The following is a 26624-nucleotide window of genomic DNA, read 5'->3' on the forward strand; positions in this document are numbered from 1 at the left end:
AGCATGTTAACTTGCAGGACGTAAAGTAAATGTAAGGCAAATGGAATTTTGGCTTTTTGTATAAGATGTTGGAAATAGAGCTCATGCCCGAAACGTTGACTCTCCTGCTCCTCAGATGCTGCCTGACCTGCTGTGCTTTTCCAGCACCATACTTTTTGATTCTGACTCTCCTGCATCTGCAGTCCTCACTTTCTCCCAGAATAAAAACTGGTAAGTCTTGTTACAAATGTACCAGAATTTGGTGAGACCAGATCTTTTTGTAGAGACAGGTGGACTTGCATTTGGAAAATCAGCAAAGATTGATTGAATTGATTCCTGGAAGGAATGGATGATGTTAGGAGAAAGAGTTGACCAGATTGTGCCTATAAGTGGGTTTAGAAGATTCAGAGGTGTCCCTAAGGAAACATCAGGTTCTGAAGGAACTGATGGCTGAATCTGATATATGTTTGAACCAGAATGGATGGAAGGTGAGGTCAGATCAATCTTATTAATTGGCAGAGCAGGTTAGAGCCTATTCATGCCCTACATCTTATGTTTTTGCCAAAATTGCTATTTCCTTTTGATCTTGGAATGTGGGCATCACTGGCTAGGCCAGCATTAATTGCCCATCCCTAAAACTGAGGGACTGGGGAGACCACTGGCCAGCCACATTACTGTGTCCCTTGTGTTACACATTACCCAATCCAGGTGAAGGTAGCAGATATTCTTCCCAAAAGGGACATGACTGAACAATGGCTCCCCATGGTCACAATTAGGCTGGCATTTACTTCAGATTTTATTAAATTCAAATGTCACTGCCTACCATGGTGTGATTCAAACCCATTATCTCTAAGTTAAAAACTTTAAGAACTGCGGATGCTGTAAATGAGAACCAAAAATAAGGGTTGTTGGAAAACCTCAACAGGTCTGGCAGCATCTACAGAGTGAAGGGTCACTCTGTCTCAGAAACCAAAAATACCAAAGGAGCACACGAAAGCGAACAATAGTAAGGGTTATGGAGCCAAGGCAGGTAGATGAAGTTGAAATATCGATCAGCCATGTATCAGTTGCCCTTGTCCTTCTAGATGAAACTGGTCATGGGTGTGGAAGGTACTGCCTGAGGATCTTGGGTGAATGTCTGCAGAATATTTTGCAGATAGTACACACTGCTGCTACTCAGCAGCAGTGGTTGAGTGGGTAGATACTTGTGGATGTGGTGTCAATCAAGTTGGGCTGCTTTGTCCTGGATAGTGCTAGGAATCGTTCCTGAGTCAATATATAGACAGGCCGACTAGAGGGGAGACCATATGGGATTTGATGGTGGCAACGAACCTTGCCAGGTGTCAGATCTCTCAGTGGGAGAGCATTTTGGTGATGGTGATCAGCACTCCATAACCTTTACTATAGTCATGGAGAGAGATAGGAGCAGACCGTATGGAAAAGTATTGAACTGTGGGAAGGGAATTACAATGCTATTATGCAGGAACTGGGGCACTTAAACTGGGAACAGATGTTCTCAGGGAAATGCATGACAGAAATGTGGAGGTTGTTTAGGAAGCACCTGCTGATGGTGCTGGATTGGTTTGTCCCATTGAGGCAAGGAAGGGATGGCAGGTTGAAAGAACCTTGGGTGATAAGGAATGTGGAGCGTCTAGTCAAGAGAAAGAAGGAAACTTACTTAAGGTTGAGGAGGCAAGGATCATACAGGGCTTTAGAGGGTTACAAGGTAGCCAGGAAGGAACTGAAGAGTGGACTTAGGGGAGCCAGAAGGGGGCATGACAAAGCTTTAGTGGGTAGGATTAAAAAAAACCCAAGATGTTTTACACTTATGTGGGGAGCAAGAGGAGGGCCAGTGTGAAGATAGGGCTGATCAGGGATGGTGGAGGGAACTTATGCCTGGAATTGAAGGAGGTAGGGGATGTCCTTAATGAATACTTTGCTTCAGTATTCACTACTGAAAGGGACCTTGACATTTCTGAGGACAAAGTGAGGACTGCAGATGCTGGAGATCAGAGCTGAAAATGTGTTGCTGGAAAAGGGCAGCAGGTCAGGCAACATCCAAGGAGCAGGAGAATTGACGTTTCGGGCATGAGCCCTTCTTCAAACATCTATTCTCCTGCTCCTTGGATGCTGCCTGACCTGCTGTGCTTTTCCAGCAACACATTTTCATTTCTGAGGACAATATGAAACAGACTGATATATCAGAGCAGGTTGATGTTAGGAAGGAGGTTGTGCTGAAAATTTTGAAAAACGTAAGGATAGTTAAATCCACTGGGCCAGATGGGATGTACCCGAGGTAAACTACAGGAAGGGAGAGAAGAGATTGCTGCACCTTTGGTCTTTGCATCCTCACTGTCCACTGGATTAATGCCAGATGATTGGAGAGGGGCAAATGTTATTCGCTTGTTCAAGAAAGGGAATAGGGATAGTCCTGGGAATTGCAGACCAGTCAAATAACATCAGCAGTGGGCAAAGCATTGAAGACAAATTTGAGAGACAGGATTTATGATTACTTGGAAAACCATAGTTTGATCAGAGACAGTCAGCATGACTTTGTGAGAGGCAGGTCATGCTTATCAAATCTTACTAAATTCTTTAAGGATGTGACAAAACACTTTGATGAAGGTAGAGCAGTGGATGTGGTGTAAATGGATTTTAGCAAGGCATTTGACAAGGTTCCCATGGTAGGCTCATTGAGAAAGTAAGGAGGCATGGAATACAGAATTGGCTGGCCCACAAAGACAGAGGGTGGTGGTAGATAGAAAGTATTCAGTTTGGAGCTCGGTGACCAATGGTGTTCCGCAGGGTTCAGTTCTGGGGAACTTTCTGTGATCTTCATAAATGACTTGGGTAACTGTCTGTGTGGAGCTTGCACACTCTCCATGTGTCTGTGTGGGTTGTCCTTTGGTTTCTTCTCACAGTCCGAAGATGTGCAGGATGGGTGGATTGACCATGCTAAATTGCCCATAATGTCCAGGGATGTATAGGTTATTCATGGGAAATGCAGGTTTACAGGGCTGAGGGGAGGTGGGCCTGGGTGAGATGTTCTTCAGAAGGTCAGTGTGGGCTTGATGGACTGAATGTGATTCTATGATTCAATCTGTCAGAAGCAAAATTCCTAAAGATTGCACTGTCAGAACAGTAGCCAAGGACTTGGGAAAAACTTGGAAGTGGGATGTGATGACATGCAGCAGATGTAACTGAGGGAGTTGATGGGCTTATAATGAAGTGGGGACAGAATATTTCAGGAAAGAAGTGGAGGAGTCAAAGATGGACTTAGGTGAGGGTGAGACAAGGCTGGAAATTGACAAGGAATGCTTGGAGAGAGAGTTGTAAAAGGCTCCAATCAAGTCTGGATTGTGTGAGGGAGGGCAAGTTAGGGCTTAAACAATGAATGTTCAACGTATCTCACGTATCTCATGTCTGCCTTTGCTGGGGCCCAGGCAGGTACCCATAGCAACGCCTTCCACTGCAGTGGAAGTGAGTGGAGTTGAAGGTGAGGTAGTTCAGAGTGGGAACAAGTTCAGCCAGGAGGAGGAGGGTGGTGCTGGATTTAGACTGGTCTAACCTCTGTTGGAAGAAGATACAGAGAGACCTCACTTAACAGCGTTGTTAAGAAGGCATAAGGTGTTTTGGCGTTTATTGGTAGGGGGATTGAGTTTTGGAGCCATGAGGTCATGCTGTATAACTCAATGGTGTAGCCACACTTGGAGTATTGCCTGCAGTTCTGGTCACCGCATTATCGGAAGGATGTGGAAGCTATGGAAAGGGTTCAGAGGAGATTTACTAGGATGTAGCCTGGTATGGAGTGGGAGGTCCTCTGAGGAAAGGCTGAGGGGACTAAGGCTGTTTTCATTGGAGAGAAGAAGGTTGTGAGGTGATTTAATCAAGATGTATAAGATAATCGGAGAATTAGATAGGGTGGTCAGTGAGAGCCTTTTTCCTCGGATGGTGAAGGCTAATACGAGGGGACATAGCTTTAAATTGAGGGGTGATAAATAGAGGACAGATATCAGGGGTAGTTTCTTTACTCAGAGAGTAGTAGGGGAGTGGAATGCCCTGCCTGTAACATTATAGACGGCGATGTTAAGAGCATTTAAATGAGCATTGGACGTACATATGGATAATAATGGAACGGTGTAGGTAAGATGAGCTTCAGATTAATTTCACAGGTCGGCACAACATCATGGGCCGAAGGGCCTGTACTGCACTGTAACGTTCTATGTCCTGTGTTCTAAGTGGTGAATATGCAGAGCGATGTTACAGGCTCGATTCCCACATCGGCCGAAGTTATCACGAAGATAAAAAAAACCCAAACAACTGTGGGTGCTGTAAATCAGAAACCGCTGGAAAAGCTCAGCAGGTCTGGCAGCATCTGTGGAGAGAAATCAGAGTTAAACTTTCAGGTTGAGTGCCTTCTGACAGAAGGTCACTGGGTCTTGAAACATTAACTCTGATTTCTCTCCACAGATGCTGCCAGACCTGCTGTGCTTTTTCAGCAATCCCTGTTTTTGGCCACGAACTTGAAACATTGGTCTGGAACTCTGAATTGCGAGGCCAGTGAAATTACAGGCATGTCACCAACTCCCCGAATATAAGGCAAACATGTTACAATTCTTGCTTGTTGTTATGGATGTTTTCCCCTGGAATACATGGATCTGTCGACACTGCCCATAAACAAATATGTCTGTCGGTGATCCAGAGTCTGCAACTCAGCTTGTCGTTCACTGTGACTCAAATCTGCTCTGCCTGTCTCACACAAACAAATAGTGTTTGCAAAAGAAGCAGAAACTGCAAATGCCCAAAACATGTTGCAAACCTTTTGAGACTTAGCTTGTCTGCTTAACCATCAAGTTCACTGCAAATCACCACAATTTACAGCCTTCCAACCCAGACAACAAGCCTGAACTGATCATCTCAAGTTTTATATTCATTTGATGCTGATTTTGATTTTGTTTCAGTTTGACACATCTTGCAGAAAGATCGCATCTTCGAAATTATGTTGTCTTCAAGAAATTCTGTTAGAAATTAGTCACGTTCGAAGCTCGAAACACGACTCACATTCCATCAACACGTGAGTAAGGATGTGCGAGACACACAGCTCTCACAGAATAAACAATGTACTGCCAATAAATTCAGGAAAAGCTCAGTGACAGTGGAAAACCAGACATGACAAAGAAATCATTGTAATGGTTTTGTACTCACAGAGAAAAAAAATGGGTACTGCATGTTTTAATATTTCACAAATAAGTCCATAGTTTTGAAGGAAAAGAACAGATGGTGTAGTTCAATCTGGACATCTATGGGGCATATAGGGCCAAGCTTAGCAAAAGAATCAGATTTCAATACAATTCCTAACCTGATGACCATCCAATTTAACTGGGAGATGGTGGCGGAAACGCAGCAGCACAGAGAGAGGCTCCCTCTCGGAGGCCGTCAGCTCGATCTGTAATCACATTTCATCTTCATTTTCAGTTTATTTTCCGCACCTACCATACGTTGACACTCGGATGGTTTAAGGTGTCCAGCACATGGGGATAGGACTCTCCCCAGCAGTGGTGGAGAGAGTTGGGTTTACTTTCATGAAGATGGAGAAGGGAGGTGAGAGTGTGTTCCTGGTTGGGGGGGGGGGAGGGGGTGTGAGTGTGTTCCTGGTGATGGGGGAGGGAAGTGAGAGTGCGTTTCTGGTGGTGGGGAAGAGAGGTGAGAGTGTGTTCCTGGTGATGGGGGAGCGGGATGAGAGTGTGATCCTGGTGATGGGGGAGGGGGATGAGAGTGTGATCCTGGTGATGGGGAGGGGGATGAGAGTGTGATCCTGGTGATGGGGGAGAGGGATGAGAGTGTGATCCTGGTGATGGGGGAGGGGGATGAGAGTGTGATCCTGGTGATGGGGGAGGAGGATGAGAGTGTGATCCTGGTGATGGGGGAGAGGGATGAGAGTGTGATCCTGGTGATGGGGGAGGGGGTGAGAGTGTGTTCCTAGTGATGGGGGAGGGGGGTGAGAGTGTGTTCCTGGTGATGGGGGAGGGGGGTGAGAGTGTGTTCCTGGTGATGGGGGAGGTGGGATGAGAGTGTGTTCCTGGTGGTGGGGGAGGGGGATGAGAGTGTGATCCTGGTGATGGGGGAGGGGGATGAGAGTGTGTTCCTGGTGATGGGGGAGGTGGGATGAGAGTGTGTTCCTGATGGTGTGGGAGGGAGGTGAGAGTGTGTTCCTGGTGATGGAGAAGGGAGTTGAGTGTGCGTTCCTAGTGGTGGGAGAGGGGGGTGAGAGTGTGTTCCTGGTGGTGTGGGAGGGGGATGAGAGTGTGTTCCTGGTGGTGGGGGAGGGGGAGGTGGGAGTGTGTTCTTGGTGGTGTGGGAGGGGGATGAGAGTGTGTTCCTAGTGATGGGGGAGGGGGAGGTGAGTGTGTGTTCCAGGTGGTGGGGAAGTGGGATGAGAGTGTGTTCCTGGTGATGGCGGAGGGGTGTGAGAGTGTGTTCCTAGTGATGGGGGAGGGGTGTGAGAGTGTGTTCCAGGTGGTGGGGGAGGGGGATGAGAGTGTGTTCCTGGTGGTGGGGCAGGAAGTGAGAGTGAGTTCTGGGTGATGGGGTGGGGGGGGGGGTGGGTGAGAGTGTGTTCCAGGTGATGGAGGAGGGAGGTGAGAGTGTGTTCCTGGTGATGGGGGAGGGGGATGAGAGTGTGTTCCAGGTGGTGGGGGAAAGGGAGGTGAGAGTGTGTTCCTGGTGATGGGGGAGGGGGATGAGAGTGTGTTCCTGGTGATGGGGGAGGGAGGTGAGTGTGTGTTCCTGGTGGTGGAGGAGGGAGGTCTGAATGTGTTCCTGGTGATGGGGAGGGTGAAGTGAGAGTGTGTTCCTGGTGGTGGGGGAGGGGGATGAGAGTATGTTCCTGGTGATGGGGGAGGGGGGGGGGTGAGAGTGTGTTTCTAGTGATGGGGGGAGGGGGTGAGAGTGTGTTCCTGGTGATGGAGAAGGGAGGTGAGAATATGTTCCTCGTGGTGGGGAAGGGGGGTGAGAGTGTGTTCCTGGTGAGGGGGAGGGAGGTGAGAGTGTGTTCCTGGTGATGGGGAGGGAGTGAGAGTGTGTTCCTGGTGTAGGGAAGGTGGATGAGAGTGTATTCCTGGTAGTTGGTGAGGAGGGGAGGTGAGAGTGTGTTCCTGGTAATGGGGGAGGGATTTGAGGGTGTGTTCCTGGTGGTGGGAGAGGTGTTGTGAGAGTGTGTTCCTTGTGGTGGGGGAGGGAAGTGAGAGTGTGTTCCTGGTATAGAGGGAGGCAGGGTGAATGTGTTTCTGCTTGGGGGTGGCATTTGAGAGTGTGTTCCTGGTGGTGGGGGAGGGGGGTGAGACTGTGTTCCTGGTGATGGGGAGGGGCTGAGTGTATGTTCCTCGTGGTGGGGGAGGGGCGCGAGAATGTGTTCCTGGTGATTGGCGAGGGTGAGGTGAGAGTGTGTTCTTGGTGGTGGGGGAGGGGAATGAGAGTGTGTTCATGGTGATGGGGGAGCGAAGTGAGAGTGTGTTCCTCATGATGGGGGAGGGAGGTGAGAGTGTGTTCCTTGTGGTGGGGGAGCGGGTGAGAGTGTGTTCCTTTTGATGGTGGAGGGGGGTGGTGGTGTGTTCCTGGTGGTGGGGGAGGGGTGACAGTGTGTTTCTGGTTGCAGGTAGGGTTTGAGAGTGTCTTCCTGGTGATGGGGGAGGGGGGTGGGAGTGTGTTCCTGGTGATCTGGGAGAGGGTGAGAGGCGTTCCTGGTGATGGGAGAGGGAGGTGAGACTGTGTTCCTGGTGGTGGGGGAGTGGGGGTGAGAGTATGTTCCTGGTGGTGGGGGAGTGGGGGTGAGAGTATGTTCCTGGTGGTGGGGGAGTGGGGTGAGAGGTGTTCCTAGTGATGGGGGAGGGGGGGTAAGAGTATGTTCCTGGTGATGGAGGAGGGAGGTGAGAGTGTGTTCCTGGTGGTGGGGGAGTGGGGGTAAGAGTGTGTTCCTGGTGGTGGGGGAGTGTGGGGTGAGAGGTGTTCCTGGTGGTGGGGGAGTGGGGTGAGACGTGTTCCTAGTGATGGGGGAGGGAGGTGAGAGTGTGTTCCTGGTGATGGAGGAGGGAGGTGAGAGTGTGTTCCTGGTGGTGGGGGAGTGGAGGAGATGCGGTGGAGGGCATCGTCGATCACGTCTGTGCGGTGGAGGGCATCGTCGATCACGTCTGTGCCCTCCACCGCATCTCCTCCACTTCCCGCTCCTCCGCCCTTGAGCCCCGCTCCTACAACCGCCACCAAGACAGAACCCCACTGGTTCTCACCTACCACCCTACCAACCTGCACATACAACGTATCATCCGCCGCCATTTCCGCCACCTCCAAACGGACCCCACCACCAAGGATATATTTCCCTCCCCTCCCCTATCAGCGTTCCGCAAGGACCACTCCCTTCGTGACTCCCTTGTCAGATCCACACCCCCCACCAACCCAACCTCCACCCCCGGCACCTTCCCCTGCAACCGCAGGAAATGTAAAACTTGCACCCACACCTCCACACTCACTTCCCTCCAAGGCCCCAAGGGATCCTTCCATATCCGCCACAAGTTCACCTGTACCTCCACACACATCATCTATTGCATCCGCTGCACCCGATGTGGCCTCCTCTATATTGGTGAGACAGGCCGCTTACTTGCGGAACGCTTCAGAGAACACCTCTGGGCCGCCCAAACCAACCAACCCAATCACCCCGTGGCTCAACACTTTAACTCCCCCTCCCACTCCACCGAGGACATGCAAGTCCTTGGACTCCTCCACCGGCAGAACACAACTACACGACGGCTGGAGGAGGAGCGCCTCATCTTCCGCCTGGGAACCCTCCAACCACAAGGTATGAATTCAGATTTCTCCAGCTTCCTCATTTCCCCTCCCCCCACCTTGTCTCAGTCGGTTCCCTCAACTCAGCACCGCCCTCCTAACCTGCAATCCTCTTCCTGACCTCTCCGCCCCCACCCCACTCCGGCCTATCACCCTCACCTTGACCTCCTTCCACCTATCCCACCTCCATCGCCCCTCCCCCTAGTCCCTCCTCCCTACCTTTTATCTCAGCCTGCTTGGCTCTCTCTCTCTTATTCCTGATGAAGGGCTTATGCTCGAAACGTCGAATTCTCTATTCCTGAGATGCTGCCTAACCTGCTGTGCTTTGATCGTTAGATTTGGGAAAGGTTTCTTTAGGTTGAGAAATAGTTAATTTTTGTTCAAACAGGAAAGTGGCAGAAAGCAAGAAGTTACGAGTCAGTTAGCTTAACATCTGTCATTGGGCAGATCTTCAAAATTATTATGAAAAGACATTATAATAGGGCATTCGTCAGAGTTCAGGATAATCAGGCAGAGCCAAGTTGGTTTTGTCAAAGTGAAATCACATTTAACAATTAATTTGGAGTTCTTTGAATCATCCGACTTTTGTTGTAGATAAAGGGAGATCAATGGGTGCATTGTACTTAGATTTCCAGAAAATATTTAATAAGGTGCCAAGTCGAAGGTATTATAGAATATGAACGCTCACGGTGTTGATCGGGACACATTGACTTTGATGGAAGATCGGCTGCTGGATTAGTGGTGCTGGAAGAGCACAGCGCCTTATCTTCCGCCTTAGAACACTTCAACCCCAGGGCATCAATGTGGACTTCAACAGTTTCCTCATTTCCCCTTCCCCCACCTCACACGAGTTCCAAACTTCCAGCTTAGCACTGTCCCCATGATTTGTCCGGACCTGTCCTACCTGCCTTTTCACCCTCTCCTCCCTGACCTATCACCTTCATCCCCTCCCCCACTCACCCATTGTACTCTATGCTACTTTCTCCCCACCCCCACCCTCCTCTAGCTTATCTCTCCATGCTTCAGGCTCACTGCCTTTATTCCTGATGAAGGGCTTTTGCCCGAAACATCGATTTTGCTGCTCCTTGGATGCTGCCTGAACTGCTGTGCTCTTCCAGCACCACTGATGCAGAATCTGCTTTCCAGCATCTGCAGTCATTATTTTTACCTAGAAGATCAGCTGGTTAACCGGAAGCAGAGAAGAAGAATAAATCAATCTTTTTCCAGGCTGGCAGGATGGGTAGTGTGCTACAGAGGTGAGTACTGGGGCCTCAACTCTTTACAATTCATAGAAATGACATGTAAAAAATGAGGTCTGCAGATGCTGGAGATCACAGCTGAAAATGTGTTGCTGGTTAAAGCACAGCAGGTTAGGCAGCATCTCAGGAATAGGGAATTCGACGTTTCGAGCATAAGCCCTTCATCAGGAATGAGAATGGATGAAGTGACCGAATGTATGGTACCTAAATTTGCTGGTGACACAAAGAGAGGCAGGAAAGTGAATTGTGAAGCACACAGAAGAAACCAACAGAGAGATACAGGTGGGTAATGTGAATGGGTAAAGGTCAGGCAAATGGAGTATAAGGTGGGGAAGTAGGAAATTGGCACTTTGACAGAAGGAATAAATAAAGAACCAAATTATCCAAATGGTAAGCGTCTGAAGAGTTCTGAGATGCAGAGAGATCTGGATGTCCCAGTGCATGGATTATAGAAAGTTAGTGCTCAGGGACAACAAGTAATCAGAAAAGCTCATTGAATGTTACATTTTATTGGGATGGGACTTGAATGTCAGAGTAGTCAAGTAATACTTCAGTTGTACAGGACGTTGATGGGTGACTGCATTTGGAGTACTGTGTACTTACAGAAGAATGCTCATGGATTGGAAGCAGTTCAGAGAAGGTTTACTCGACTAATACCTGGAATGTATAGATTGCCTTCATAGGGAAGGCTAGATAGGTTACACCTGTTTTCTCAGGAGTATGAAAGAGTCAGGGGTGACTTAATTGAAATGTACAAGATTCTGAGGTGACTTAACTGGGAGCATGTGGAATGGATTGTTCCTCTTGTGGGAGAATCTATAACAAGAGGTCTTGGTTTATAATTAAGATTTAAGGCAGAAATGAGGGAAAAAATATTTTAAAGGGATGCGAGCCTTTGGAATACCCTTCTCATATAATTGTTCCTTAGGTCTTGATTACCAAGGGGATCATCAGCCATGACTGAATGGCACAGCAGACTTGATAAGCCTAATTCTGCTCCTATATCTATGCTCTATCCTATTTTCTTATGGGGTGAAAGATTTCCAGGACTACGCAGAAATATAGAGTTAAGGTTAAAATCAGCCATGATCGCATTGGATGGCAGAGAAAGCTTGAAGAGTTGAGCACATAATCTTGTTTTTTGCTTGTATGTTCATAGCAACAACAACCATCTTCCTGTGTGCCAGGTATGACGCTAACCAGTGAAGGATTTACCTCACCCCCCCCCCCCCCCCCCCCCCGATATCCATTGATTCCAGTTTTACTTGGGCTCCTCGTTGCCACGCTTGGTTGAATGTGACCTTGATATCAAGGGCTGTCACTCTCCCCACCCCTCTTTTTTCCATGTTTGAACCTAGGTTGTAATCAGATCAGAAGCTGAGTGACCCTGGTGGAATCCAAACTGGGCTGGTTATTGCTGAGCAGGTGCTGCGTGATAGCATCATTGATGACCCCTTCCATCACTTTACTGATGATTGAGAGTTAGCTGATGGGGCAGTAATTGACCAGGTTGGATTTGTCCTGCTTTTTGTGGCCAGAAGTTACCTGGGCAATTTTCCACATTTTCAGATAAATGACCATGTTTTAATTGTACTGGAATAACTGGGTGAGAGGTGAGGCTAGTTTTGGAGCACAGTGTTCACTTCTATTGCAAGACTGTTGGCAGAGGCCAGAGCCTTTGCAGATTATAATGTTTCCACCATTTCTTCAGAGTGTATGGGTTGAATTGAACTGGCTGATGACTAGCAGTAAAACCTGTGCTGCTTGGGCAAGTTGGATCTGAAAGAAGATGGAGGCAAACCCTTTAATTGCCTTTTGCACTGATGTGTTGAGCTCTCCCATCATTGAGGATGGACATATTTAGGGAACTTGCACCTCCTGTTAGTTGTTTAGATTAGATTAGATTAGGCCCATTCTGACATTTACCCCTTCACCTAATACTACGGGCAATTTAGCATGGCCAATTCACCTAACCTGCACATTTTGGGACTGTGGGAGGAAACCGGAACACCCGCAGGAAACCCACGCAGACACGGGGAGAATGTGCAAACTCCACAGTCAGTCGCCTGAGGTGGGAAATTAACCCAGGTCTCTGGCGCTGTGAGGCAGCTGTGCTAACCACTGTGCCACTGTGCTGCCAAGTTTAGCTGCCCAGCACCATTCAGACTGGATGTGGCAGGACTGCAGCGCTTAGATCCAGTCTGCTGGTTGTGAGATTCACTTAGCCCTATCAATTGCATGCTGCTTCCACTGTTTGGCATGGGTGCAGTATGTTGTAACTTCACCAGGTTGGCACCTCATTATTAGGTGTGCCAAGGTGCTGCTCCTGAGATGTCCTCCTGCACTCTTCATTGAGCTTGGGTTGATCTCCCAGCTTCACAGTGGGTGATATAGCAGACCACGTGTCTGTTTGAGGACACTTTTGCATTGCTAATGGTCCACAGCACTTCATAGATTACTTTGCTACAAATCATAGCGCCACGGAGCTGTACAGCATGGAAACAGGCCCTTCGGTCCAATTCATCCATGCCAGTCAGATAACTTAAATTAATCTAGTCCCATTTGCCAGCATTTGGCCCATATCTCTCTAAACCCTTCTTATTCGTATACCCATTCAAATGCCTTTTAAATGTTGTAATTGTACCAGCCTCGCCACTTCCTCTGGCAGCTCATTCCATTAATGCATCACCGACACGGGCAGCATGGTGGCTCAGTGGTTAACACTGCTGCCTCACATTTCAAGGGACCTTTGTTCAATTCCACCCTTGGGTGACTTCTGTGTGGAATTTGTACATTTTCCACCTTGTCAGTGTGGGTTTCCTCCAGGTGCTCCAGTTTCCTCCAACAGTTCAAAGATGTGCAGGTTAGGTGGATTGGCTATGCTAAGTTACCCTACAGTGTTTGGAGATGTATGGGCTTCGATGCATTAGCATCGGGGGTTCGGGGGATGGCTCTGGAGGATGCTTTTTGGAGGGTCAGTGTGAACTCATTGGGCTGAATGGCCTGTTCCACACTATAGCAATTCTATGAATCTATTCTCAGTGTGATAAAATTGCCGTTTAGGTCCTTTTTAAATCTTTCCTCTCTCACTTTAAACCTATTCCCCCTAGTTTTGGACCTGCTTACCCAGGGAAAAGACCTTGTCTATTTTCCTGATCCATGCCTCTCATGGTTTTATAAACCTGGATAGAGTCACCCCTCATCCTCTGATGCTCCAGGGAAAATAACCCCTGCATATTCAGCCTCTCCCTATAGCTCAAACCCTCCAATCCTGGCAACATCCTTGTAATTTTTTTCTGAATCGTTTCAAGTTTCACAACATCTTTACTGTAGTAGGGAGACCAGAATTGAATGCAGTATTCCAAAAGTGGCCTGGTCAATAGCATGAACTTGGATTGCTCTCCACCTCCCACCACTTCCTAAATGAGCAGAACGGAAATCCGATTTCTTGTGAGTAGTTGTAACTCCCGAGAAATAGGGTTCAACATAATGGTTAACTGGGGAGGGTTTTTATCTTGGGCAAAAGCTGGTGTGGTTGCATTTACTCTAACGCAGTTCCCGCTGCTAACTGAACCTAAAGTGCTAGAACCAGAGTGCCTAAAATGGGGAGAGCTTCCCATTTCCAAGTGCCAAGATTGTGTTCTTTGATAACGACATGCTTTCCAAAAACATCAGGATTCCAAATCTTACTGATTGCAGTCAAGCAACTGGGAGAGTACGGCCTTACTTTCAGGTATGCGAATGATTTGTTTTTTGAGGGCATGATACACTTTCACACCACAAGTAACCGAGTTCTAATGGATTTATGATGACCAACATCAATGTTTTACACTACAGTAATTACACGCCCCACATAGATTGTGTAATCATTATGGAAACTTAGCTCATGGCTACAGTGGAAGTATATTATTTGTTGGTCTTAATTATGCACTGATTGATATATAATGGAGACCAAATGGAGACTGATTACTGCTCTGCTAGGGTTCGGTTAATCACAGGCTTTGGAAGGTCCAATGTGCAAGCCAAAGTTCTCACGAAAATGTATAATATGCTGTTGGAAAAGAGGGCACAATTGAATCAGAATAAAGTACGCATAATGAGTGGATGGTAGCATTAGCCGAAAAGTAATGTACTGCATTGTGCTCATTTCAATTGAGAACTGCATTAATTACCTTTCAAGTTTATTATCTAGTGACAAATATCATCAGCACATCAATTTATGAAAACTACAACCCTAATCAGCCACAACATAAACTCCATCTGTGCACACCATTTTACCCAGAAAATAATGTTTTAGAAGACTGTGCTAAATATAAACCTGACTATAGGAGAGCGGGTTTTTGAACTGTTACTTTGAATAAGACACATTTGTAACAGAAAACGTAAACCAGTAAATTATTCTGTTATTTTCATATCTTTGCCTTATGAAATGAGAATTTATTACAAGCACTAAAATCATTTTTTTTGGATCCATTGAACAAGCAGCTATTGGTTCAGAATATCCTTAAGAGAAGGTTAGGACTGCAGATACTGGAGATTTCAGAGTCGAGAGTGTGGTGCTGGAAAAGTACAGCAGGTCAGGCAGAATCAACGTTTTGGGCAAAAGCCCTTCTTGATGAAACGTCAATTCTCCTGTTCCTCGGATGCTGCCTGACCTGATGTGCTTTTCCAGCACCACACTCTCAACTCAGAATATTCTTAACCTTCTCCACCTGAGGCATGTATACACTGCATATGGCAACATAGATTAGAGAAATGATTTTCTGACTGGTGAGGACAAGTAGTTTCCAGTTTATAAACGATTGGCACCAGTTGGAGGGATGTTGGAGCAAGTGGGTGATGGACTACTGGGATGGTCTATAATGTGTTCGCACTGGTGTTCTAGCAGTGCTCACAATTAAAGAGCATACAACATGGAGGATAGAATATGGAACTGGTCTATGCCCATGATGCCATTCCAAACTAATCCCATCTGCCTGTGCATGGTCCATATCACTCTATTCCCTCCTGTTCATGTATCTGTCTAAATGCATCTTAAACATTGCTATTGTGTCTGCTTCTAGCACCACCCCTGACAGTGAATTCCAGGCACCTACTGCCCTCTGTATATAAAAATACTTCCCTTGCACATCTCCTTCAGACTTTTCCCCTCTCAACTTAAACCTATGTCCTGGGTGTTTAACATTTCCACCCTGACAAAAGACTGACTATCCACCCTATCCAAGTCTCTGTTAATTTTATATACTCCTATTAGGTTGTGCTCAGTCTCTGATACTCCAGTAAAAACAATCCAAGTTTGTCCAACCTATCTTTATGGCTAACACGCTCCAATTCAGGCAACATCCTGGTCAACCTCTTTTTTTCCCTTCTCCAAAGCCTCCACATCCTTCCTATAGTGTGGTGACCAGAACAGCGCACAGTACTCCAAATGTGACCTCACTAAAGTCTCATACAACTGCAACATGACTTATCAACTTTTATACTCAATGCCCCATGCAATGAAAGCATGCCATATGGCTTATTTACCACCTCATCCACTTAGATGGTGAGGTTGTACAGGACATTGTTGAGGACTTTTCTGGAGTGCTGTGTCCAGTTGTGGTTGCCCCGCGATAGGAAGACTATTATTAAATTGGAGACGGTTCAAAAGAGATTTACCAGGATATTGCTGGGACTGAAAGGCTTGAGATATAAAAATAAACTGGATAGGTTGGGACTGTTTTCACTGGAGGGTAGGAGTTTGAAGGGTGACTTTATTGAGGTTTATAAAATCATGAGTGTCACAGATATGGGAAATTAAAAGGGTCTTTTCCCTAGGGTAGGGGAAACCTAAACTAGGGACATTTTTTTTAAGATGAGAGGAGAAAATTTAAAAAATACATGAGGGGCAGCATTTTTACAGAGAGTGGTGGAATGAATTACCAGAGGAAGTGGTGGCTGCAGGTACAGTTTCAACATTTAAAAGACATTTGACCAAGTTCACAAATCGGAAAGATTTGGAGGGATATGGGCCAGGAGCAGGCAGGTGGGATTGTTTAGTTTCGAAAAATGGTCAGCAAGGATTGGTTAGACTGAAGAGTATGGAAACAGACCCGATAACTCTATCATTATTTTAAGGCAGAGAAAGATAATCATGAAAACAAGAGAATGGAAGGTCAATAGCTGGGGCTTGATGTGGTCATAGGCAACTTGGAGTAACTACAATCCTTCTGAACAGTAGGAAAGTTCTTGAGGGGCTGAATGGCCTGCTCCTGCTCCTGGCTCATTTATTGCTAGAGAAACTCAGCAGGTCTGGCAGCATTTGTGGAGAGAGAAAGCAGAGTTAACATTTTGGGTCCCAGTGACGAGTTCTGAAAATCTGGGACCCGAAATATTAACTCTGTTTCGTTCTCCACAGATGCTACCAGACCTGTTGAGTTTCTCCAGCACTTAACTGTCTTTGCTTCAGGTTTCCAACATGTGCAGTTCTTTGTACTTATTTTGTATTTGTTTTCTTTTCACTAATTCATGTGCTATTGATTTTCTGAATTTCACTCGTAAAATTGTCTGTGAAATAGTTTAGTTGCAGCGTACCCCAGTGTTACCCCACAGGCTTGATCAAAACATTTGGGGTCAGGGTGCGGCTTGCAGCAATAGTATTGTTGGTGAGGAGAGGAAGAACAGGGTGAATTGCTCGTGCTGCGTAGTACCTTGCATTTGCAAGTCGTGCAGAGTGACCCAGCCATGGTCCATATCGAGCCACTCAGGCGTGTTATTCCGTGGTTGTCTGTACACGTCCGTCGGATGTCATAGACCACATTGTCGGCTAAGCAGGGGTCAGTCACGCAGCGTGGGCAGCACTCTCCCTCTGGGATGGTTGTGTACTCACAGCTGAGTGTCGGACAGGATAAAGGCCAGCAATCCACTTCTCCCTGCTGTACCATCAAAAACATAATCGATTAGAATCCCTACAACGTGGAAACAGGCCATTCGGCCCAACAAGTCCACACCATCCCTCCGAAGCATAACCCACCCACTCTGCATTTACCCCTGACTAATGCACCTAACTTACGCACCCCTGAACACTACAGGCAATTTAGCATGGCCAGTTGATCTAATCTGCACATCTTTCGATTGTGGGAGGAAACCAGAGCACCCAGAGGAAACCTAGGCAGACACGGGGAAAATGTGCAAACTCTATACAGACAGTCACTGGAAGCTGCAACCAAACCCAGGTCCCTCACACTGTGAGGCAACAGCGCTAACCACTGAGCCACTCGCACTGCCGTTAAGATTGCCTGAAAATCCTAATGAAAAGCTGCGATGACAGATATGCATTAAATGCACGATGTTCTTCACAACTAAAACATGTTCTTTTTTCTGTTAATCCTATCTACACATTGCTTGGCAATTTCAAAAGTACAAAGCCCTTATTAGAATTGTGTCTCTAATTCAGATTAAAAATAAAAGAAATTCTATCTGAAACACTTTGACAAATATCACCTCAGCAACACAGCTCCTTCATTAATTGTTTTGTTTTAAATTTATTCACAGGATGTGAGGATCACTGGTTAGGCCCAGCATTTATTACCAATCCCAAGGTCATCTCTGGGGGAAGCCTAGTGGTAGTATCCCTCGACTTTTATTAGGACGGTTAGGAGGTGAACCCCTCTGTTAATTAAACCAAATACCCAGAAAAGCTCACCTTGCTTCGTAATTTGTTAAAATATAAGTGACAGAGAACCCCCAAATTCCAATATTTAAAGAAAATAACGTCAATCATTTTAAATTTTAACGTGAACATTAAACAACTATTCACAATTCTGAGCCTCCCTTTCTCTTAACTGCTTATTTTCTGCCTCCAACTCCATAACAATGTGCTGTTCCAATATGACAGATTAAAATTACATGATAATAAATTCAAAACCACACAGCCGCTGTCGTCTTCTGTGTCTTCACTCTGCCAGCTGCTGAACTCCCTGGGCCGTCTTCTTTCTTTTTACTGTGAGTGTGCTTCATCTGTTATAGACTAAGCCAGACCACCCAGAACATTCTTAAGCAGGTAGCTCAAACCATAACTTGGCGATTTGTTTCGGTAAGTGTACAGTGAAAATTACCCGGAATAAGCTAGCTAAGTTGACTACTAGATTTTAAAACAGACAAAGGTTATTCACAAAATTACACAATGAAACACAAAGAAGGGAATAAAGAACCCCTACAGAACTCAGGCTATCTAACTAGATGTAATTATGCTGTTCCAAATATATACAACAGTCCCAATAAGCAAACTCCCTTTAAAAACAGTATAAATGGAACACATGCTTACAGTTTGAAGTTGAAGGACAAAAAGAGAGGGAGAGAGTTTCCACAGAGCTCCCTGTTGAACTTCTCACCAGGCCAGACCGAACTAAAACTGCTCAGCTGGAGAGCTGACCTTTCATTATACAGGTCACTTCTAAAATATGACCTCTTTGGCCTAAACTCTCATCTGTTTACATATAAACAAAAGGCCTCTCAAAAAACTTTTAATCTCTGTATCAAACCAGACTGATCGGAGTCCGGACCGGTTTATTACCCTTCTGAAAAAAATCAAGGTCAGAGTCTCCTTGAGCCAAAGAACAACTTTTAGAAAAGAAAGGGAGTAGCTTTTTGACAAATATGAAAAAGTACCTGCATCGTTTCCAAATTTCTTAGATCTGTCTTGATGGCAGTTGCTATCTATCCAATTTTCAAAATGTCTGCTCTTTTTTTACTAGGAGAAAGTGAGGACTGCAGATGCTGGAGATCAGAGCTGAAAAATGTGTTGCTGGAAAAGTGCAGCAGGTCAGGCAGCATCCAAGGAGCAGGAGAATCAATGTTTCGGGCATAAGCTCTTCTTCAGGAAAGAAGAGCTTATGCCTGAAACGTCGATTCTCCTGCTGCTTGGATGCTGCCTGACCTCCTGCGCTTTTCCAGCAAAACATTTTTCAGCTCTGCATTTTCTTGCTCCCCAACATTGGATTGTCTTATTGTTTCAATGTTGGCAAAACAATAAATTAAAACTTGATTGGGTTTTAGTATGTTGAGACATGATTTAAAATTATTGTTTAAATTTGAACTGCTGTCAAAACAGCAACCAAAACTCAGGTATCCATTTCACAGCCAAATGTTACATATTTTCAATTTTCTAGTACACCCTCGGGCTGCCATCTATCCATAGGGATATTGAGATAAGCCTTTTCCTGGGGTGAAGGATTCAAAAACAAGAGGTCACGCTTTGAAGGTGAGAGGTGAAAAGTTTAAGGGGGATACACATGGCAAGTACTCTACTCAGAGGGTGGTAGGTGCCTGGGACACATTGCCAGCAGAGGTACTAGAGGCGGGCATGGTAGATTCATTTAAGATGCATCTGGACAGATGCATGAGTAGGTGGGCAGCAGAGGGATACAGATGCTTAGGAATTGGGTGACAGGTTGAGACAATACTCAGGCTTGGAGGGCCAAAGGGCCTGTTACTGGGCTGTACATTTTTTCTGTTCTTTGTTCTTTATATATACAGTTGCTTGTAAACTCTCAGTTCAGAATAGCATTCTCTCTCTCTCTCTCTCTCTCTCTTAAAGGTGCAGTAAACACCTTTAACGTCATAACACTATCAACCAGAGACCCAGGTTATTCTGAGGGCATTCTGCCTAACTTTGTAGATGATTCAAAGATTGGTAGAGGGACAGGTCATATCGAGGAGGTGGGGAGGCTGCAGAAGGATTTGGACAGATTAGAAGAGTGGGCAAAGAAGTGACAGATGGAGTACAACGTGGGAAAGCATGAAGTCATGCACTTTGCCAGGAAGAATAGAGGCATGGACTGCTTTCTAAATGAGGAGAAAATTCAGAAGTCTGAAGTGCAAAGAGACTTGGGAATTCAAATCCAGGATTCTCTCAAAGTAAACTTGCAGATTGAGTCAGAGTTAGGAAGGCAAATGCTATGTTGGCATTTATTTTGAGAGGACTTTAATAAAAAAACAGGAAGTACTTCTGAGGGTCTATGAGGCTCCAGTCAGACCGTATTTGGAGTATTGTGCACAGTTTTGGGCCCCATATCTCATGAAGGATGTAATGGCCCTGGAGTGAGCTCAGTGGAGGTTCACGAGAATAGTCCCAGGAATGAAAAGCTTAACATATAAGGAATGTTTGAGGACTGTGGGTCCATACTTGGCGGAGTTTAGAAGGATGAGGGGGGGATCTAATTGAAACATAGAGAATACTGAATGGCCTGGACAGAGTAGATGTTGGGAAGATGTTTCAATTTGAAGGAGAGAGGACAAAGCCTTACAATAAAGAGATGTTTGAGAATGGAGGTAGGGAGAAACTTCTTCAGCCAGAGAGTGTGGAATCTATGGAATGCACTGTCACAGAAGGCTGTGGAGGCCAGGTCATTGAGTATATTTAAGATGGAGAGAGATAGGTTCTTGATTGTCAAGAAGATTAAGGCTTACAGGGAGAAAGCAAACGAATGGGGTTGGGAAACTTATCAGCCATGATTGAATAGCAGAGCAGACTTGACTGGCTGAATGATCTAATTTCTGCTCCTCTGTTTTATGGTCTTATAACAATGTTCTGGGGATCTGGGTTCAAATCCTGGTATAGCAGATGGTAGAGTAAAAAGTGAGGTCTGCAGATGCTGGAGATCAGAGCTGAAAATGTGTTGCTGGTTAAAGCGCAGCAGGTCAGGCAGCATCCAAGGAATAGGAGAGTCGACATTTCGGGCATAAGCCCTTCATCAGGAATGAGGAAAGTGTGTCCAGCAGGCTAAGGTAAAAGGTAGAGAGGAGGGACTTGGGGGAGGGGCGATGGAGATGTGATAGGTGGTAGGAGGTCAAGGTGAGGGTGATAGGCCGGAGTGGGGTGGGGGCGGAGAGGTCAGGAAGAAGATTGCAGGTTAGGAGGGCGGTGCTGAGACAAGGTGGGGGGAGGGGAAATGAGGAAACTGGAGAAATCTGAGTTCATCCCTTGTGGTTGGAGGGTTCCCAGGCGGAAGATGAGGCACTCTTCCTCCAACTGTCGTGTTGTTATGTTCTGGCGATGGAGGAGTCCAAGGACCTGCATGTCCTTGGTGGAGTGGGAGGGAGAGTTAAAGTGTTGAGCCACGGGGTGGTTGGGTTGGTTGGTCCGGGCGTCCCTGAGGTTTTTATGTGGCTGTGGTAGCAAGTCTGTTTGAGAACGTGGCTGAAGATGGTAGAATTTGAATTCAATAGAAATCTGGAATTAAAAGTCTAAGAATGACCATGAAACCATTGTTGATTGTCAGGAGAAATCCATCTGATTTACTAATGTCCTTTAGAGAAGGAATCTGCTATCCTTGCCTGGCCTACATGTGACTCCAGACTCCAATGTGGTTGACTCTCAACTGTGTTATGGGCAGTAAAGTTTGGCCTAGCCAGCAACTTCTGCATAGAATTATAGAATCCCTACAGTGTGGAAACAGGCCACTCAGTCCAACAAGTTCACGCCAAACCTCCAAAGAGTAACCCACCCAGACCCATTCCCCAACCCTATTACTTTACCTTTTCTCCTGACTAATGCACCTAGCCTACACATCCCTGAATACTACAGGCAATTTAGCATGACCCATTCACCTAACCTGCACACCTTTGGACTGTGGGGGAGAAACAGAGCACCCGAAGGAAACCCACACAGACACAGGGAGAACATGCAAACTGTCCAGTCACCCAAGGCTGGAATCAATCCCAGATCACTGATGCTGTAAGGCAGCAGTGCCAACCACTGAGCCAATGTGCCACCCAGCTTGAGAATAAATAAATGGACACCCTTGGGCAGGCAGTAGTGAACCATTCTTGGACCATTCCAATAGGATGGAAACAGTATTGCTTCTCATTATAGGGAGCAATTTTGACTAGTGGATGCTTCAGTGGGGAAGTATTTGCAAACCTGTCATCATATTGATGTAGAGCAATTCTGGAAAAGCAGACGAAAAATCAAATTTGATAATGCTTGACTGAAGAGGGTTTGATCCAGTGACTTGGAAAGGGACATGGTTCAGGTGGATTGGAATCAAATCCTGTCAGTAAAACAGCAAACAAGCGGAGGAAATCTTTTGGGAGAAGACGAGGGCCGAAGGGCCTGTACTGCGCTGTAATGTTCTATATTCTATGTTCTATGAGACAGATTGGATCCAGGCGAGACACATACTTACAGGAGGGAAAGGAGGGTATCGAAAGTTAGACGTCCCAGAGATTTCAAAATTAAAATAATGTAGTAAAAGGAAGCTTATGTCAAATGTCAGGTTCATTATTCAGTAAGTACCCAAGCTGAATACAGAATATACAAGAGAGGGCCAACAGCAAGAGGAAGCAGAACAAAGAAAATATAGAATAATCATCATTGGTATTTCATTTTATAAATTATTTAATAAACAAATAGCAAAAGGGCAAACAAAGAAATGAAGAGATTAATTAGTAAGTAACAGGCAAAGATCATGTTCCCTATCTGCTTTTAGCCTTTATTCTCTATTGGGATGTGGATGTCACTGGCAAGGATCCCAAACAGGTTAGCTGAAATTAATGGCCCAGAGAAATGAGTTCAAACCCCACAATGACATTTTGAATTCAGTCATTTTAATCCAAATGGGCATTAAAAATCTATTTGGTTCAGTCATGTGTCTTTCTTACCTTGCCTGGTCAATATCTAACTCCACAACACTCCCATGTATTATTCCCTTCAACATATTGCATTTTGGTAAAACAAAGACAAGACTTATAACATTAAAAGTAGTGCCCAGGGAGAACAGAGAGTCCTAGGGGTTCAGGTACACTTTTTTAAAAAATTGCATCACACGTAGACAGTGTGGTTAAGAAGACATTTAGTACGCTTGCCTTCATTGTTCACATCTGAGTATAGGAGTTGGGACATTATGATGAGGTTGTACAAGACATTGGTGAGGTCTTTTCTGGAATGCTGTGTCCAGTTCTGGCCGCTCTGTTATTGGAAGGATATTGTTAAGCTGGAGAGGGTTCAGAAGAGATTGACCAAGAATGGAGGATTTGAGTTATAAGGAGAGGCTGGTTCGGCTGGGACTTTTCTCACTGGGGCAGAGAACGTTGAAAGGTGATCTGATAGAGGTTTATAACATTATGATGGATGCAGATAAGCTGAATGACAGGTGTCTATTCCCTAGGGTGGGGGATTTCAAGACTGGGGGTATATTTTTAAGATGAGAGGAGGAAGAATTTAAAAAGACATAAGGGACATTTTTTTACACAGAGTGGTTCATGTGTGGAATGAACTTGCAGAGAAAGTGGTAGATGCAGGTACAGTTACAACATAAGAAAGACATTTCGACAAGTACATGAGTAAGAAATATTTGGAGTGATATAGGCCAAGCACAGGCAAATGGGGCAAGTTTAATTTGGGATTATGGTCAGTGTGGACCAGATGGAGCAAGGGTCTGTTTCCATACTGTATGATTCGATGACTCTCTGTCATCTGAAATGGCCTGACAGCCTTATGGTAATATTCATGAAGGTGACTTGCAACCATTTCAAGGTCAATTAGAGATGAACTATAGCTTTGCTTTCAATGCCGCATTTTGTTAATAAATGAATGTGGCTTCAGGATGTATTGCGAATTGACAGACAAACTGAGACAGTTACGATCCCTGATAGGCCATGTTCTCTTGTACATCTTTATGCACGGTCATCTCTTTTTTTCAATAGCCTTTATCTTTATGGCCAGTCAAGGTGATCACTGATACTCTCAGGGGTGCTGTCTTTTGGAAAATGTTCAGAAGACCCTCAACCTTCTTGGATACCCCTACCCTGTTTTGAAGATGACTGTTGGTACTCTCCTCAGTAACCTGGTCAATTATTGGTCTAACAATAGCACTATAACAAACAAGTTGGCCATCAAAAGTAACATGGTGGTTTAAACTGAGGTTACGATCACTCAGGCATGGTGGGGATGAGGCTAAGAAGGAGGTTTCTTCAAGGTGATGTCAGCCAGTGCAGGAATTGCATCCAAGTAGTTTGTATTACCCTGTTTTGCAAGCCAGCTGTCCAGCCAACTAAGCTAACCAATCCCAAACAAAGCTGGTTATTATCACCCTGGAGGTAGTGGGAGTTTTGTGCATTTCTTACAAACCAACTCAATGATTGCATTTCAACAGTGATTCACCAGCTAGAAGGTCCTTTGGGATGGGGTCACAAAAGGCACTATGTAAATGCAAGTCTTTCTTCCCTTACGGTGAAGCAGAAGTTACTCCAGAAAGTTCAAGCACGTACCAAACATCGGCATTGCTGGCAATTATAGGTCCAGATGTCCCCACTGCGATAGACCAGGTGTCCATTCTGATGCAGGCACTGGCTGGTCACTCTAGTGTCACATTCTGAACAGCAGAAGAGGTCTACGTTTGGTGTGCGGCAGTCACATACAATCCTTCGACAGAAAATATTCCCATCCTGTCAGGAGAAAACAGCTATCATACTGAAGATGTAACATTAGGTTTCAGACAATTGTAAGAAACAAACAACAACTGACATTTTCTTCTTGAATAAATGAGTAAAGGGCACGTATTAAATCAGACCCATGGATACCCAATGACATAACACAATATGTGGTTTAAAAACTACAGGGAATCGGGTCAGAAATATTCCAACTGAACACTATTTCCTGGCATTGCAATTGCCTTTTGCAATCTCCAATAGAATAAGACTCAAGAGTTGTGAGTCAATCCAAAGTGTCCAATGTCAGCCATAGTCCACACTGTTCATCCTTTTTTAACTTTGTTCTTTCATGGGATGTGGTCACCACTGGCAAGGCCAGAATTTGTTGTCCATCCCAAACTGCACTTGAACTGAACATTTCAGAGGACACTTAAGAGTCAACCACATGTAAGCCAGACTGGGTAGGGATGACAGATCTCCGTCCCTTCACAATATTTTCTTTTAACCTCAATCAATGACCATTTTTATGATCACTATTACCAAATGAGAATGCAGGTACAGCATGTCATAAGGAAGACAAATGGAATATTGGCATTCATTGCTCAAGGAATAGAGTATAAAGGTAAGGATGTGTTGCTGCAACTGTACACAACATTAGTGAGACTGTCCCTGGAATATTGCATGTAATTTTGCTCCTCTTACTAGAGGAGGGATTGACTTCAGTTCAGAGGAGATTCACTCAATTGCTTTCAGAGGTGAGGGGTCTGCCTTAGGAAGAAAGATTGAGGAGTTTAAACATATAATCTCTGGAGTTTAGAAGAATAAGAGGCGATCTAATTGAGCTTTATAAGATGCTGAACAGAATTGACAAAGTCTGTACAAAGGATGTTTCCACGTGTGGGATAACTGAGAATGAGAGGTCAACATTTTATGATAATTTTGTAACAGACTTAAAATAGAAACGAGAAGAAATTACTTCTCTCAAAGGGTCATGTATCTGTGGAATTCACTATCCCCAGAGTGCAGTATATGCTGGGACATTGAGTAAGTTTAAAGAAGAGAAATGGTTAATGAGTAACAGGTCGAAGGGTTATGGAAAGTGAGCAGGAAAGTGGAGTTGAAGCTAAGATGAGATCAGCCAGGAGGTCTACTCCTACTCCTAGCTCAAGTGCTCTTATGTATCACAAAGACTTGCTCTATATTTCAGATTTATCCATTGAATCTAAATACTGCTGGCTGACACAGGTGTATTCAGACAGATGTCCTCAGAGCATTAGCCAGTGATATTATCATCAAGTCACCATCTCCCAGATACTATCCCAATTCTAGTCGGTGACACAAATGTATTTCTGATGCATTATTCACATTGGCTCCCTTTTCATGGTGTTTATGATTGCGAATGGTGCCCTTCTGTTACTGCACTCACCTCTGCTCAGTGACAAGTCTCAATGTTATTGCCACTGGCCCCAGGAGCACAGGTGAAGAGTACAGACATTGCTGGCAGTGTGACCTTCTAGATAAGATGCTAAATTAAACATCTGCCCTTTCAAATGGGCATGAAAGATTGTATGACACTCTTTGAAGAAGAGTAAGGACATTGCCTGGTGCTGTGGTAATGGTGGTGGGGTCAGTAGTAGGGGCTGTTATTTCTGACCAGTGTCTGGGAATAAGTTAAGGGATGGTCAGTTAGCAAACCAGGAAGAACTTAATGGGCTGCGGGACAAAGGCTCATTTCTAGCTCAGAATTAGGGTAAACCTGAGCTGGAATCTGGAAGACTTTTGACATCGTTTGGCAGTATTGCACTCTTATGTGCTAATAAGAGACCATCAGTGACAACCTTGATATACAAAAAAAGGCCAAAATTTACAGTGTCTCCACTTCTGTTGACTGACCATTCTTTATGACGCTTCTAAAATTCTCTTCTATTCATTGTACAATTAGCATTGTTTCCATCCATATTACCTCCACATTCATCAAATATTTCTTCCTAAGTTTCAGTTATGCTGAAAATGTTCATTGCTTCCAAAGTTTTGACTCCATTCAGGGAATTAATAGTGGAGGGGAATTGTGCCTGTGTAGAACAGGAACCAAGATTTTCATCACTTCAAATAGCCTCAGATAATGATTCAATAAAATCA

General features: G+C 45.3%; 1 protein-coding gene across 3 annotated transcripts in view; it reads right to left on the bottom strand.

Annotated features, from left to right (window-relative positions):
* The window catches only part of LOC132824275 (protein kinase C-binding protein NELL1-like), a 994503-nt gene that overhangs the window by 12131 nt on the left and 955748 nt on the right, over positions 1-26624 (bottom strand). For all 3 annotated transcript variants that reach the window (XM_060838612.1, XM_060838613.1, XM_060838611.1), the window contains 2 exons: positions 24324-24500; positions 16763-16987 (listed from right to left, as the gene is read on the bottom strand). In XM_060838612.1, the coding sequence (XP_060694595.1) occupies positions 16763-16987; positions 24324-24500 (402 nt within the window). The remainder of the gene's footprint in view (positions 1-16762; positions 16988-24323; positions 24501-26624) is intronic.

This window comes from Hemiscyllium ocellatum, chromosome 18 (assembly GCF_020745735.1).
Source record: "Hemiscyllium ocellatum isolate sHemOce1 chromosome 18, sHemOce1.pat.X.cur, whole genome shotgun sequence".
In the NCBI taxonomy this organism is placed as follows: Eukaryota; Metazoa; Chordata; class Chondrichthyes; order Orectolobiformes; family Hemiscylliidae; genus Hemiscyllium; species Hemiscyllium ocellatum.